This window comes from Aptenodytes forsteri, unplaced genomic scaffold (assembly GCF_000699145.1).
Source record: "Aptenodytes forsteri isolate BGI_AS27 unplaced genomic scaffold, ASM69914v1 Scaffold322, whole genome shotgun sequence".
Taxonomy (NCBI): domain Eukaryota; kingdom Metazoa; phylum Chordata; class Aves; order Sphenisciformes; family Spheniscidae; genus Aptenodytes; species Aptenodytes forsteri.
Window position 1 is genome coordinate 447039 of NW_008795045.1, and position 16491 is coordinate 463529.

Below are 16491 nucleotides of genomic sequence, written 5' to 3' on the forward strand. Positions count from 1 at the left end.
AGCAATTGTACTGTGCATCACTTGCTTTGTGTATTATTATTATTATTATATTATTATTATTTTTATTTCAATTATTAAACTGTTTTTATCTCAACCCACAAGTTTTCCTCACTTTTACTCTTCCAGTTCTCTCCCCCATCCCACCGGGGCAGGGGGAGTGAGCAAGCAGCTGCGTGACGCTCAGTTGCCAGCTGAGGTTAAACCACGACAATCCTGTATACATCAGGAGTACACCTGAGCAAAAGGTGAGCTCTACTTTACCTTGTCCTGTAGAGCCAGAAGTTGATTTCCCCTGTAGTGGATAAGAGACACAAGTGAGCCTGCCCCTTTAATTTTGACCCAGGTTATCTGTGTCTCTCAGAAAGAAAAAATCTGAGCGAAGTTGGAGTTAAACCAGCTAGGTGAGCAAAACAGGGAAAACCTGGGACAACGGCAAGCACTCATTCTATTCAAACCATCTGACGGGATCACCTTACCTTGCACTCCTAACCTACCCTGAACTGCTACCTGCTGCACGCAGCTACTTGCAGTGACAGTCCCACCAACAGGGAGAGTTACAGCAGCTCACTGATCTCTAAAGCAACTTCACAGAGCACTACAAAGTACAGTGTTTGTAAATATATACAACATGCAAACTACCCCTTTCCCCTGCATCTCTTTCCTGTTGCAAACACCAGTGCCTAAAAATTACCTTCAGCTTTTTGCTCAAAGGAGCCAGAGGAAGTAATAACGTTTTGTCTCACCTTGTTTTTTTACTGAAGGACATGGGGTTTTTACTTGTGGTTAGCCACCCATCTGAGGTATCTTGGCAACTTTCTTAATTTTCTAAGGATTCTGGAAAAAAAGAAAGAACCTTAAAGAAATCTTCAACAATCTGTAAGCTCAGCACCTGGAAGAAAAACTAAAGAACAGTTTAACAGTGCAATTGGAAGAATTTCCAATCCCCTTACCAAATAACATTATCATAGCTTTGCTGAAGTTCATGGCAAACTACCAGCCCAGATGCAAAATTCCCTCACCAGCTCTTAATATAGCAGTGGCGGGAATGGAAGGAAATGTATTGCCACAGGTGCCACCATCTGCTCCAGGGTCTGAAAGGGGAACTTTGTTTTGGAGCTTTATTAGCCCATTCCACTCCCCGCTTTCTGAAATTAAGCGTTCTGTTATTCGCTGGACTTTGATATACTTCAGTGCCAAAGATGAGAAACGGGCAAATAAGTAAAATGTGCTGAGGAAGATTTCTGAAGGCGTAAAGGGGAGGCAGGCACCAAACTCCCATCACACTTCCCATGGGAGCTCTGCAACAAAGTACTCTTTGTGGGTCTACCTTTATTTTTTCTTACCTTAAATGAAATGAAGCTAGATTGTTTTGGGTCCCTGTGACAAACCTGCTTCCCTGAAAAATGGTCCCCTTACTACACCTTTTTAGAGGCTAAGCTACCGTTCACTGTCTGCGGTGACACACATTGAAATGTCATTAGCTAAAGGAACGAAGTCCAGTTTGATTAAAACCTGTGCTAGGTAGGCAACTACAGTCCTAAATAACCAGTTTAGTATGCCTGTGGATGTGGCCAAAATGAGTTACAACAAGGCCCTCAGATGGGCTGGAGCTGAATCTACGGGTGTAGTCACCTCTACCACATTTTCCATCAATTCCCCAATTTCCCTCAAGTTCAACTTCTGGTCAGTCCTCTAGCCCTGAAGCCTCACTAATCCAGCACAGCAATCATTCAGCTCCCTCCCTAGGGCCTCCTCTGAAGAAGGCAAAGTCAAAAAACCCCTCCAAGACCTAGCAGCAGAGTTCCTCAGAGCTGGAGGTTGCAGCTGACTAACGTCAGTGCAGCTGAGGAAGGAGAACTGCTCCTCACACTAGTACAGCTGGCACTGTGCAGAGGGACATATTTTTAAAGCAAGTGCACAGTCTTTTACGATCTAGCATAAAGCATAGATGCCATCCTGCCTGCAGGCCATAAGATATTAGACATTTTTTATACTGAGTGCACATTATTTTATAGGAATATTGGGGGGGGTGTGTGTGTGCGTGTGTGGTGGGGGAGTGCTTTTCTTTGTCCTTGCTGACTATGACCTGCACACTGAACGCTCATTCCTGTTTGGAGTTCAGAAGTCAAAAAAGCTGAGAAAAATTATTAAGATGCAATACTGACTATCCATTTTAGACACCACATTAAAAAAAAAACCAAAAAAAACCCGCTAACTTGACAGATACGTGTGTGTGTGTGCGTGTGTGGTGGGGGAGTGCTTTTCTTTGTCCTTGCTGACTATGACCTGCACACTGAACGCTCATTCCTGTTTGGAGTTCAGAAGTCAAAAAAGCTGAGAAAAATTATTAAGATGCAATACTGACTATCCATTTTAGACACCACATTAAAAAAAAAACCAAAAAAAACCCGCTAACTTGACAGAGAGGAATGCAGAAAATGGAGCAGAGTCAAAGAGTCATCCAGTTGATCAAAATTTGTTGCCATAAAGATTAAACTGAAAACCCATAAAAGAGCTCCCACCCAATGTGTAAAAAAAGCAAGCAAATGAAGAAGAACTAAAAGTTAAGTCTGTGTAATATTAAACTGATTGATGATATCAGATGGATCCAAAATACTTGTGCCAGAGAGCAGAAATCAGGACCTGGAATTCAACTTCCAAAAAGGCAAAGAATCCAGTGGTTCATATTAAAGCTGTGTTTTAGTATTTTCTTTCATATAAAGGACCCCAATCTTCTTGTGGAGAGGAGACTATCAGCGGAGGACAGGGTACATGCTCTTGTTCTTCAGGACTCTGATCTCCACCATGTTCTGTTGTCCTAGCCAGAGAGCAGAAATCAGGACCTGGAATTCAACTTCCAAAAAGGCAAAGAATCCAGTGGTTCATATTAAAGCTGTGTTTTAGTATTTTCTTTCATATAAAGGACCCCAATCTTCTTGTGGAGAGGAGACTATCAGCGGAGGACAGGGTACATGCTCTTGTTCTTCAGGACTCTGATCTCCACCATGTTCTGTTGTCCTATCTATCTCCAGTCCCTGCAGTTTTCCTCCAGGAGACCTCTTTCACTTTACTCCATACAACTTTCTTCACTCGGGCATCAAGAATTCCTCGCATGCAGGCCATGAGCCTTCCTCAGTATAACACTTTCTCTGTGACCAAAACCCCACTCAGTCTACAAAAGGTGAGATTAGGGCTCTTCTAGGTTCTCCCTTCCATTTCGTCCACGTACCGTGTGATTGCCCCCAATAGGGTCTCAGTTCCCCGTAGCCCCAGGTTTACCCTCAGCCCATTCCCTCTGCCCTCCTGCTCCCCTGCATCTTGGTTACCCCCGACACTTCCTTAGTCCACTTCCCTCCTGTGTCCTCTCACAACCCCTACGCAAGCGGTTCAGGCTTTCTGTGTGCTGACCGGCCAGCCAGCGGCCTAAATAACACAAAGAACCGATGAATCCACACTACACTATTTTCCTCAGTGCAGTGAGTCTGTCTCCTCTGTGCCACCCAGATTTTCTAGAAAAGTAGAACTAAATAGCACCGAGGACTTCACCGTTTTGTCAAATTTGTTTGGAATTGATCAAAGGGCTATAAAATTACTAGGATGGAACTGACAAGACAGCACAATGCCCAAAGGAACAAAAGCATCTGCATGAGGTCCCCTGGTCAGGCCTTACATGTCTACTATGTCTACCCTGCTGTTTTTTCTGCAGCTAATTTACCTTATATCAAGGCTGCTAAGTTCGGTAGAACCGAACATTACAAACCTGAGTTTGCAATGTCTAACCTATACGCCTATATGTCAGTGCCCTCTAGACACAAAGGATATTCTCAAGTGCGAGTTTTGAGAATGTGCGTGTGTGGTTTTTAGTAAAGTAAATGTTAACACTGGCAAAACTCTGAGTTTTCTATCTTAGATGCCCTATTTCTACAAAAACAAATACATAATGAAATGCAATACCTGTCCTACAGCAAGCCACTCTGAATTCTCCAAGGACAATGAATTTTGACAAAATACTCCTCAGTTTCACAGTCTCCCCCTGTCTCAGGACAAATTTGGCAAAGCTTAGCCCAATTCCCTGAGACATCTGTTCATTCACATAAAAAAATGAGCTGGAATGGTTTGCCAGCCAAGATATTACCTCCTGAGAAACCAAGGCTCTTTTATTTAAAACCCATGTGAGACAAGAGTGGCAGGGAGTTCAATTTCATCATCTCTATCTGTTCTTATAGCAACCCTGATAAATTGGGCATGAATCCATAGCTGGGAATTGAACCCATACTTTACATCTATAGGAAGCACATACCCACGTTGCTTTCTTCTAGGAAGGTTTGTACGTTGTTATCCTCCTGTTACCAGAGCTGCACAAGCACACGCATCAGACGTGCCTGCACCAGTGAATGGAGGTGTCTGCAATTCTCCCACATGAAACAGTTTCTCCTCTATATGCTGAGTCCAGAACCATGTCAGGAATGGCAGGAAGCACAGCAGTCACTGTCCGTCCCTTCCCTCCGTCTGTAGGTCACCAGGGAGCCGCACAGATCCAGCCCAAGGGCAGGATCAGGGAGGGCATCATGGAACTTCTCACCTCCGATGTGGAGGGACTGCTTTTACCAGCATGACTCATGGCAACAACGCCCTGCAGACCTGAAGAGGCTTTCCCTGCGCTGGCTAGACCCACTAAGAACAGGTTCATCTCTCCTGAAATCGAACAGCAAGGAGATGGGAACACAATGTGCAGTGCCCAAACCAGAGAACAGCACTAATTGCTGACTGAGGGCATAAGCCAAGGAGCAAGGGAAGCTTTTGCACTTTTGCCTCAGAGGTCTGCATGAAATCTTTTCGAAAGACAGGAGAGTTTCTTTAATATCAACTCAGTGTGGTGCAGGGAGAACTATCTTCTCATGGGAGATACACAGCGCATTGCAGGAGGAAGGGGAAGGAGTGACATGAAGAAGGGGTTCGAGATGGAGGGATGGCTGAAGAACTGCTGAGGATATGGGACCTGAGGTGGGACCCACCTGGTGGGAGACTCTGAAGCAGAGGCACTATGGAGTTCAAAGACACGCGTGCGGCTGCAGCTCCATCACAGACCACTTAGGGCTGGCCTGGCGTGTGCCCCCGGCTGGGGGGGAGCCAGAGGGAAGGTGACTGCGTGAGGGAGCTGCCAGGCATGGCTGGCAGAGGTGACTGCAAAAAGAAAAATACTGTGGGGCAATGGAAACAACTGGGGGGCTGCACCTTGAAGGATAATATTCTGTGAAAGCTGAAGGGGCTCCCTGGGCTCACAAGTATTTCACCGAGGGGAAATTGGTCTGTGTTCAGTACAATATTTTAGCCGCATCTATTCCCTCAGCTTCACAGATGCAGGCCAGACCTCACCACGTGGTTACCGTGAATTACACTGAGAGGGAACAAAGGAGCAGAAATACAGTGACGTTCCCCTAGTCACTAGGGGTGGGCTGTGCCTTACCAATCCTGATACCTAATTAAATCACAGTAGAGAGAAACCTGATGATAGTGGAAGGATTTGTGGAGGTGAGGAGGTAATGTTATCATCCAGGTTGGTTTAGATTCAACTCTGAATGAGGGACAGGGGCTAGGGCAACTGCCTGAGACCATGAGAGATGACAGAGGATTTGCATCGAGCTGATTGCGAAATGATGCACTTTCCCAAAAAAAAGGAAGGAGCAACATCAGAAACTCAGCTGGTGCTGGGGCTTCTGATGAAGACAATGTGAGGGAGAAAGGAGTGGAGAACACTGGTGCTTAGTGAAAGACATGTTATTAAATGTCAGATGATCCTGATGTGGAGGAAGGGCAGACAGCATAGCAAGAGGCCATTGCAGCTGCATCCAGATGCCTGCAAGTGTTTCAGAATCAAAAAGGAGGCTTACGAAGGGGAGAAACACAGGCATGCGTCTGAGGAGAAGAGTCAAGGAACAACACACCCCACAGACAGGCTAAGGCAGCAGCATAGCTTACTGCTATCAAGCCACACAGAACTAGTAATAAAAGTATCTGTGAATGCATCAAAAATGAGAGAAGGGCAAAAGGAAAGTGCTGGCTATTAGCAGGAAGGAGAACTAATACCAGAAAGTCTGGTGAAGACTGATGTGTCCAGAGCCGTTTGGTTCGATCTTCACAAAAGTTAATTTTGACCATATTCTGAATGACATTAATTTTATAGCGGAAACAGGAGTACAGGTGTACAGAGGGGGAAGAAAAATTAAAACAGCATAACTAGATGTGGGCAGGTTTGGAGTTCACCTTGGGGAGTTTAAGCACCTCTGCGAGCCACGAGCCATGACATCTCTGCACAGGCAGACGTGCGATGTCCCTGGGGAATGGAGGAGGACAAACAGAGAGGCCAGCCTTTCCATGGAAGAAAGGCAGGTAGTGGTAACACTTCTAGGCTACTGGCAATGCCTGAAAGGTATGAAAACAGATTATCCAGAAGTCAGTTGATAGACATGGAGTAGATAATAAGATGCTAACGGAAATAACAAGGTGGCAGCAAACAAGAAACTCCTGCCCTCCTGAGCTCTCCCCCTACTAGATCGGTCTGGAAATGGAAGGAGAAGAGGGATTGGAAGTCTTCACTGATGTTTTCTTCCTATGCTCTGTGTATGTCTGATGGTAGCCTCCTATTTCTACTTTGTTCTTCTTTCTCTTCTGATTCTTCCTGCACTTCATAGTCTCTTTGTGTCCTACCCTCTTCCCACTTGTTCAGGTCCTTCTTCTCTGCTCCTGCATGTTCCTCTAGTCTCCTCACTTCAGTCATGGTTCCCAACTTTTTGCAGCCCCCTTTCAGTCTGCGTACATTTCTTCCCATTGTCCTTCCCCTTCCCTCCTTGTAGCTCTGTTTTTATGAATTCTGAATAGGATATTCTGTTTCCAAGAAAACGTCCCAGCCTTCCAAACCAGAACTATATTTACTTCAAAGCTGAAAATCTCAGAGCTGAAAATCTCACAGCTCAACAACTCTAAACATGGCTTTTAGGAGAGCATTTCTCAAGCGTGGGCAGAGTTTCAATGATTTTTTATCATATTGACATTAATATAAAAAAGTGAAACTTTCAGATTCTAGAAAATATCCCAAATGAGATTCTAATAATTTTAAGATACACAAGATCAAATTTAAAAATCTTTTTTACATTTATAACTTTCAGCATTTGAAAAGCTATTTCTGAACATCTACTTAGAAAATAAGTGCAAATAAGTAGTGTTGCTGCAAAAGAGTTTTACAAGATATTTTGATGGTTTTAAGAACATTTTAATCAATGTAATCTGTATTATTTTCTGATTTCCTACAACAATTGATTTATTTTATGGGTATTTATTTATGCTAAAGATATTTATTCAGCCAGTTGATCATATCCTTTCTTCCTTCCTCAATATAAGGTTTATCTTGAGGATTGATATCTTCTCTTTTGCGATGTACAAACCCATGCGTCTGTCCAGGGTAAATTTTAACTTCATAATCAACTTTACAGTTTTGTTTAAGCTTCTGCTCCAGTAGGGTGACCTGTAACACAGAATGTTCCATGTTGGCCGAGTACGGAGTTAACACGGTATGTATTTACAGTCCTCAAATTGTCCTGGTTTTTTACTTTTCTGGGAGACAGACACAGTGTGTCCTTGCCATCGTTTTCTCTTCTACTAATTTTATACCCAAATGCATTTCTGTTACTACACTTTCTTTATTTAACTGGGCTTTTTTCTCCAGTAAAATAACAGCATGTGACTGCAAAAAAAGTATATGGGTTACTGTAATAATACCTGTAAAGGTAAAAACACCAATCGCTCAGTGTCATGAGAAGGTTAGCATTTAGTGATCACTGTACAAGTTACTGCTGATAGACCTCACAAAAAAAAAAAGGGGGGGGGAGGCAAGATTTTGAATTAATTTGAAATTGAAGGAGGAGAGGCACAGATACAAAATCGGCAGTTTAAAGCTACTGACGCTTTTGGCAGGAAAATTAAAGCCAACACCACTCAATGAAAGCGTGTCTTCCTCTTTGATCCCCTTGGAAGATAATCATCTTTCTCCAGTCGTTCTCCACCCGTGCTCCCCAGGAAGCTGTTGACAGAGTACCAGAAAGGAGAAGCTCTGCAGGACAGCGGGATAGGAAAAGGATAGTCACAGGATTTTTTAATTCTCCTGCAACTAGTGATCCCACTGGTACAGGTGGGGACTTTCTGCTGATTTTATGCACCATCAGTATGATTAAAGAGGGTCTCCTATCTTAAACTTGACAGAAGTCTTCCTTCGAATTCTTGCCCTTTTCCTCCTAAGAACTATCATATATAAATCATGCATATTTTGCAACAGAAACAGAAAACATTTTTTCATGTCACTGTAAAACTTTTTGATTTGGGGATAAACAACATAAATTTGTGTAGAACCACTGTAAGAGTTAGCGAAAGAGGAGAAAAAGTGCAAATTAGTTTTCTACTTTCTCTTAATTAAATATCAAATTACAAAACAAACATGAAAAGCATTAAAAAGACAAATATCTCTGATGGGAAACTCACCTGCTCCAATGGGATGTAGTCATCCTTTTCAGCAAAAATGAAGAAGGTGGGATGAAGCAAATTGGATCTGCCCTCAAAGAACCTGATCACTCCTAGGGAAGAAGGAGAGGCATATACAATGAGTCATGCTACTTAAAGTGGTTAAATCACTACCAAAGCTATACAGTCAAAATAAAAGACATTCTGATCAGTTAGAGCTGATCAGCTCGTAATGGAATTAAACACGCTTTGCTTAAAAGTCCCTTTTGTTGTGAGAACTTCCTATGATTTGGGATGTCATTAAAGATAAAAAGACTAACTCTGTCTGAAAAAGTCAGGGAAGAATTGTTACATTTGCCCCATTCTTGTGGTTTTCTTTGGGCATCTGCTTCTGACCACTGTCAGAGACAGGGTCCTGTGAAAGATGGACACTTCAGAGCTGCTCGCCTCTAGCCTGGCGTGGCCATTTTTAAGATAATTGTAAATATTCATCATTCCAGGTACATGGTTAGGATTTCAGTGTACATATATTTATACTGATATAAATTCGTAACAAATTGATATTGTAATTTTGACTATTCAAATATATTTGAATTTAAGTAAGAGTAAAACCAACTAGCTACCACCCTGGCCACTCTTTTCATTATTGAAGTTACTACAACAGGAAAGTAAAAAATTAGCAAGTAGCATTGTTGAATTGACTCAGCTGATCAGCAAATCAGTGCAGCGAAACAGTGCCCATAAACCTTCTGGAAAAATACCTTCAGTTTCCTTTCGCCTCACATGAATATAAATTGCTCTGGGTTATACAGAAGTACAGAGGTTTGTAACAAAAATATTAAAAGTAGCATAAATGCATTAAGAATGGAAGTCTGGGAGTGCAAGGGTTAAAACAGAGAGTTAAAAATGGTTCATGTTAGTAACAAAGGGCCACTGCCAGGAGTGACATTGAGGAATAAGGTGCTCATGTCATGACCTGAAGGTCTGCAGCCTGTGCAGCCCCCAGCCCAGATGTCTCATCGGCAAAAGACCCTGCACTCTAACAGAAGGACAGCAAAAAGGCTGCAGCGCATCACTACTGCCATGTCTTTCCCTGTTAGCCCAACAGGGGAATAGAGTACAGACATATGTGTCAAACAGGTCTTCCGAACAATGAAAAGCAGACAGTGGGCAGCAACCTCTCCTAAGACTTATGCAGACCGAGGTAAGCAAGATACTGTGGCAACGATCCACCTCATAGTAACTGCTGGCTCCTAAAAGATACAAAAGATGTGCCCAGAAACCATTCTGTCATCCCCAGCCAAGAGGAACCTGAGCGATAGTGAGGCCTTGGCATTTGGTGTCCTTTGTACGCTATGTTGCACAGAAGCCATCCTGACCATGCCGCTTGAATACATAGATCTTGCCGGTTAGGATTAAGTGCAAAAATGTGAGTGTGCAAAATCAAATTGCTTAAAGATTTTGTATAATAAAATCACCTTCTTCCATAAGATGTCGCACTGAATTTTGTTACAGTAATACTCCTACAGAGTAAGTTCCTGCACCGGTCATGTCTGCTCAGAACATAATAGGTATTTGAGACTTACCATAGAGGGACACCCCCGTCTTTAAATGAGGATTTTTCAGCATCAGATGTTGTACTGCTGCTCCACCCCAGCAAAACCCAATGACACCAATCTTCTTTGCACCACATTGTTCACTTAGATACTTCACGATGACATCAACTTCTCTGAGACATGTAAATGAAAGTGAATTAAGGCTCTAGCTCTGTTCCCCTGGCCTCCAAAGTGGCTGCTGCTCGGAGACTGGCTGGGCATCAGTCCGCTTGTGGGAGGCGGTGAGTGACTGTCTTTGCATCACTCCTGTTTTTCCTCTTTCCTTCACTTATCGAACTGCCTTTATCTCAACCCATGAGTTTTCTTGCTTTTGTTCCTCCTGTTCTCTCCCCTGTCCCTCTTGGGAGGAGTGAGTGAGTGGCGGTGTAGGTGCTTGGCTGTTGGCTGGGGTCAACCCCCAACACTAGTTTACTATTATTTATTTCTAAAATACAAGAGAAACTCCAGGGGAGAAGACAAAGGAGAAAATCAGTCTTCCTAGATCACTGTTACTAGAACCTAAGGCGATTTTATAAACAGCGATCCAATTAATTTCACAAATGGCAACAGTTGTCTTTTAGGCTAACACAAATAAAAGTTTAAGAAAGACACAGCCAGTCAAGAGCATTCCATTACCACAAATGTGACTATAGGTAAACTCTCTCTCATTGGGGAGACAAATATTTTATGAAATTGTGGAAGTAAATTTGAAATTGTTGCTTCAAAATCAGCGGTAACGTTATGCAATCAAGTTACGTGTCAGATAAAAATGGCAAAAATATACCTAGAAGAATGGGAAAGTAGTATGCTTCGAACTAGCTGGGATCTGATGGGGAGCAGGACCAATGTTCCCTAGTTAAATAGTGTTTGGTGACTACGTTTGCACCCTATCTGAAATCCATAGAAGTTGTGCCTGCCTGTGGGAACTGAGCAGTGGAAGGACCGAGCTGCATTTTCCAGCCTTTGCTGGTTCTTTTCTTTTGAGTCATTCATCTCACTTCTACTCTCTGCACAGGTAAACAGTGGGCACTTTTTTTCTTGTTCAAAGTTCTACTTTTCTCCAAAAAGCACCCCTCACATACCCACGAGCTTGACCCACGAGCTGCATGAAATTTCTGTTTGTGGACATCCAGCTTTATTTGACCCATTAATAATTTAGAATCTAATCCTGCATCTTTACTGAGGCAAAAATTCCTACAGAAGAAGGATGTCCACTCGCTGGACAAAGAACAACGGTTGTACTTGTCTATTTTGCCGGCATTTCGGGTTTTCAGCCAGTCATCGAAAGACGCCCAGTCATTAGAAGGTTTCCAAGCTTCTTGCCCCACAAAAAAATCTGGGCAGATGGCTCTGCAAGAAAAATGAAAACATTTTATGCCCATGAAATAACACTGAGAAAGGGTTAAAGGGAAGTCTGTGTGTACTATACAACAAATTCATTTTGTTGAATACGCATAGAATTTAATCCACATCAAAGCACCATACAAGCAACCCTCATTATTTTTCTGTTTAATAAGGAGACTTAGCATAACTTCCAGATACATTTTCCCCTGTTAAAATTCATTAATTAATTTGACAAATTGTTAACTGCAATTGAAAATCCTTAGTGGTTTCTTACTGAATTTAAAAAAAAAAACCACCTACAATTTACATGGTATGTACATTTGGGCTAGAAGTAATGCTAACCCAGTAATACAGGAAAAAGGATACCCAATATGCTTTTCACATATTTGAGAACTTGTTTCTTTCTTTGGCACAAGCTGGTACACTTTACCTTCATGGAATGACTTCCAGCTTCTCTGGAATTTTTACCGTAACAGCAAAGTTGCACAGATGCTACGTCGGGAGGGAGGAAGCAGGCTGCTTCGGGCTCATGGAGGACGAAAGATGTAGAGTAAGAATTTTCTCTGTTTCCCCTCTCTTCTTTTGTGCTTGCCTACTACCTGGTTACGGTAGGACTACTCAACTATGTTAGACTTCTTACACTGTTTTAACAAACGGGAAACCCTTTAGAGAAACATGTAAGTGAAGCCCATGAAATTATTTGTGTTTGTATCGTTTATACAAAAAAAGGAAACAGCTGGCTCAACAAACTTTCTTATTAAAAAGACACTTTGAAAACAGTAGTATTTCTTACATGTATCCATTAGCCGCAAGCATATCAGCCATGTATCTGGTGTTTGGGAGTTGCCATCCAAATACATCGTGAATCACAACCACAGCTTTGTCTGTGCTGGCAGGTGCTTTGCAAACATACGCCTTGATGTGCCCAACTTGTACTTCCTGCCCACGGCCTCCGTAGTCAAACCTGTCCCCAATATCACATGGGCAGGGCCTCGATTCATTAGCCATGTGTGATACTAAAGAACAAAAAATATTCAGTTGTGAATATCCCAGCATACCATACTGAAAAAGATCAAAATGCAGCAGTATCATGGAATATCGAATTTTTGAATCATTACGGTAGTATTGCAAACATACTGATTACCGTTAGAACTAAAATGCAGCATTAGTCAATAAGCCCATTGGGTTGCTTTTATAAATAATAATCTCGTTAGAGTTACTTATGTTATAAACTCTTCAGCGGGGACCTGGTACATAGCTAGGGCTTCCGTGCCCTACAGTAATAGAGTAAAAATAAAGACCAACCAGCCAGGCAACCATCACAAATTATTTAAATAGTGATGAAGCCAGTTCTTTCACTCTTCATCGTGTGTATGTCTTTGTCAGGAATGCATAACTTTCTTCAGTATAGACTGTAAAGGCTTAATACAGGACTTAGCATTTTGAAGGAAAAAAAAAAAAAAAAAAGAAAACACAGCTACTGTGTAGAAAGATACAATTACACTTAGATTAAATGTGATATTTTCCTCCAGAGAGTTGAAATATTCCATAGCTGACCTTTTCAGTGTCAAGAAATTCTTTTTCTAAACCAGCTTTAGCATCAGATATTGCAGACTTTTGAAGGAGGATACTTAAGGAAGGTGCCAATAAAAATATACCAGTGAAAGCCAGAGTATAAAATCGTATTTATCTAATATTAAATAAGGAATGCATTCAAACCCCAAGACAGAAAAAAAAAAAAACTGAACATAAGGAAAAAATCCTTAAGTTAAGCCAAATGTTTTATGAACAAGGTAACAGCAGGGCATGGTTAATTTTTTACAAACTATTGCTTAAACAAAAATAAACAAGTAATTCACAAAGGTCAAAAAATGCCAGCCGAATCTAACACAGATTTATGTAGCTCCTTGGTCTCAAATTAATGATTTTATGCCACTGACCTTAGGTTAACCAGCTGGGTGAACTAACTTCATATTGCTGCAAATGACTCAAATAACATATTGGAATACGCACGGAGTATCTCCAAATTATTAAAGAACGTGGACAGAATTTAGATGAAGCTTTACCTAAACTCTCTACAGATAAATTGCATGTACTAAGAAAATTTTGCCAGTACAGAAACAAGGATGTTCAAATTTGACTATGCCAAACGTACTCACAGAGAGAAATGGAGAAAGCAGGTTACTGAACAGTCCCTGAACTAGTATGACTTACGTAGCTGTGGCACTAAAGGGACAGCTTTAGGAAAACAAACAAGCAAACAACCCTACAGCCAGGAGATTTGCACAGATTTCCAGGGACCGAGATGTTCTGGGTTTGCAGACTTTAAAATCGAGAATATCCCAAGCAGTATTAGCAGGGCTAGGGTTGCAGATCTTGGGAGGCTTCATTTTCAGAGATCAATTCAAGACAAGCTGTACCTTATTTGAAAGCTGTATTAACTCTGGGCACGCAGATTTACACTAATCCCCTACTTTTTTTTTTTAAATAAGCCACACCCACCCATAGGTGTTTTTTTCGACACACGTAGTCTCACATATAGGACTTCTAATTTAAAATAAGTCTACCAGGAAAAAAAAAGAATTAATAGATGAGCATATAAGACAAAATAAAGTTTAAATATATAATAAGAAAGAATTGATAACTAATTTTCCATCCACAAACTATTTCCTTTTGATTAGACTAAAATATAAAAAACCAGCAACTGAATATTAAAGAAACATATTTTTCAGAACTCCAGAAACACAAACACAATGCCTTTACCAATCAGTACATCCTTAAAGGCTTTAATCGCAAATATTTCACATTATCTGATAAAACGTAAAGCAAAATGTAAAACATGAGATATTTAAAGATGCAGATATAGCAGCTGAGGAAAAGAGCTCCCGGCACAAGCCTGCGAGGGGTAGTGTTGGCTTGTATGGTTTATAAGCTATATAGACTCGCAAGCTTTGTAGCGTAATCAAAACGTTTTGGTGTCTCTACATTTGCCACAGTATGCATTTCGTGCAAATAGTATCTTTTTCCGTTTCTGAGATGCTACTGAAACATTCCTTAAAAATTAATCCCCCTCTCTTACATCCATCAAAGCTATTCTTTTAGGAGGATCTGTAAACCCACAGCCTTGGTGTTGCACCATCTCCACCTGCAAGCACTTGAGCATTTATTTGAAGACCAAACAGTAACTTTAGTTTTCAGAAACTTGAAGCTACAATCAGAAAAATAGAAAGATATTGCTGTGCGGCTCTCTCACTTTCAACAGACTCTCCTGAGTCCTCCTCCTGAGAGGTCTTCCTCACCTCAGGAGGGAAGCTAAAAGGTTTCTGAACCATCATCTCAATGAGGGAAGAAAGTAGCCCCCTGATAGTATGCGCTCTTTAAAAAACCACGTAGATAAAATGCAAGTCCCCCAAACATGCTGAGTCAGACCTCAGCATGCACTTGGTTTACATTTCTCAGGAGGAAAAGTTTAAAAAAACCCACCAAACCAACCCCACACATACCCGTGGCACAGCAAGTGTGCGAGACAGCAGAGGCAAGTCGCAAGAGCTCAGCGTGGATGGTCACCACTGAATGCGATCCCGAAAGAAAGTGCTAACTCATAAAATGAAAGGGGTGAGTGCAAGGATCAGGTTTCTTCAAAGAAGAGTTACGCAAGTTGCTGCCTTTACCTCTGCATATCGCAGAGTCACCAAGTTGAAAGTTTGCTCTTTCTAAAGCCATCAATTTTATTGCTAGTGTAGGCAGGGTGTGCTGCTGTGAGGAGTGCTGCTATAGCTGAGTACCAAACCTTCTTTTCAACTTACACACAACGGCATTAAGCATTGGAGGTCTTGTCTTTTCAGCTTAGGAAACACGTTGACTTAGCTGAGCAATTCATTTAGACAAAACTTTTTTTTTTTTTCTTTTAAGGGTGTTCCTTTGTTTTTAAAGGTTGGGGTTGTATCACTTTTAAACATTACGCTGGCACTATTATTTCCTTAGACTAGTCAACCATTGGTAAAAGACATATCTAAAGTTATCAGCGGGGTGAGGTAGTGAAGTAGAGACATCGCTTCAAAGCTCTATACAAGACAAAGCGTATATAGTATAGGAAAAATATTTTCTCTTTCAGAGTGAAAATAAGTATCACGTAAAAAGGTAACAGCTTTGTAGATTGCTGTATGTATCATTATAGTAAGTGATTAAAATGCTGATACATTTTTATCCTATCACAGGACATTTTATACATTTTTTTTTCCTTTTGAATTAAAGTGACTGCCTGATCCTTGTATCCCTCCCATTCTCCTGATTTTCTTTTCATTGGATTATGACTCGGTTGAGTCCCCATCCCTGGAGGTATTTAAAAGACGTGTAGATGAGGCGCTTAGGGACACGGTTTAGTGGACATGGTGGTGTTGGGTTGACGGTTGGACTCGATGATCTTAGAGGTCTTTTCCAACCTTAATGATTCTATGATTCTACTAGGATTATTCTTTAAAGAGCTTTATCTAATGATATTAGCAATCCAAAATTCACTGTTTCCTCAGAGGCACATCTAAAAAGTAGCACTAAATGCACGTTAGTCTACTACACTTTTGCCTTGGGAAAGCGACCAGCCTTACAATTTAGTCCCCATATAAGCTGTTTTCCCATATTCTGAATAACTTTGTCAATGCTATTTATTTACAATTCCTAAAATAAAGTAAAACGAATGAAAAAAAAGCCTACCAGAGAATTCCAGAGTGAAGTCATAAGGTTCAAAGCCCAACCCTTTTGGTTTTTTGGCTTTCCCCACTTGTATACTACAAACAACAAATTATAGCACACAGGGAGCTTAGATACTCCATAGCAACTTCAAAAAACAGTGTTAAAATAAACGCGAGAAAAACTGGCAGTTTAAATCATTCCTAGAAAAGAGAAATGACAGCAATGCTTGCAGAACCTTTTCTGCACTGGAGTTGCTTAACCACATTTCTACTCCCTCAGTCACAGTAATGTGGCTCCAGAAATTCTTCTTCATACATAAGACTATTCCCCTTTACCTTAATATTAACATTAA

The 16491-nt window shown here is 41.3% G+C and overlaps 1 protein-coding gene across 1 annotated transcript; it reads right to left on the reverse strand.

Moving 5' to 3' along the window:
• Positions 1-7021: 7021 nt before the first annotated feature.
• Positions 7022-15056, reverse strand: LOC103897026 (carboxymethylenebutenolidase homolog). The gene is made up of 6 exons (XM_009276978.2): positions 14954-15056; positions 12244-12466; positions 11349-11456; positions 10098-10240; positions 8533-8624; positions 7022-7522 (listed from the first exon to the last, which is right to left on the reverse strand). The coding sequence occupies exons 2-6, from the start codon at positions 12456-12458 to the stop codon at positions 7343-7345; spliced, it is 738 nt and encodes a 245-aa protein (XP_009275253.1). The 5' UTR covers positions 12459-12466; positions 14954-15056; the 3' UTR covers positions 7022-7342.
• Between the last annotated feature and the right edge of the window lie 1435 nt (positions 15057-16491).

Bases quoted from the DNA above. Each gene is read 5' to 3' on its own strand.
- LOC103897026 (XM_009276978.2), bottom strand. From the start codon at position 12,458: ATGGCTAATGAATCGAGGCCCTGCCCATGTGATATTGGGGACAGGTTT. The intron at 11,457-12,243 runs GTAAGAAATACT...TTTTTCTTGCAG, and splicing joins CTTGCGGCTAATGGATACAT to AGCCATCTGCCCAGATTTTT. The intron at 8,625-10,097 runs GTAAGTCTCAAA...CTTCTTCCCTAG, and splicing joins GACGGGGGTGTCCCTCTATG to GAGTGATCAGGTTCTTTGAG.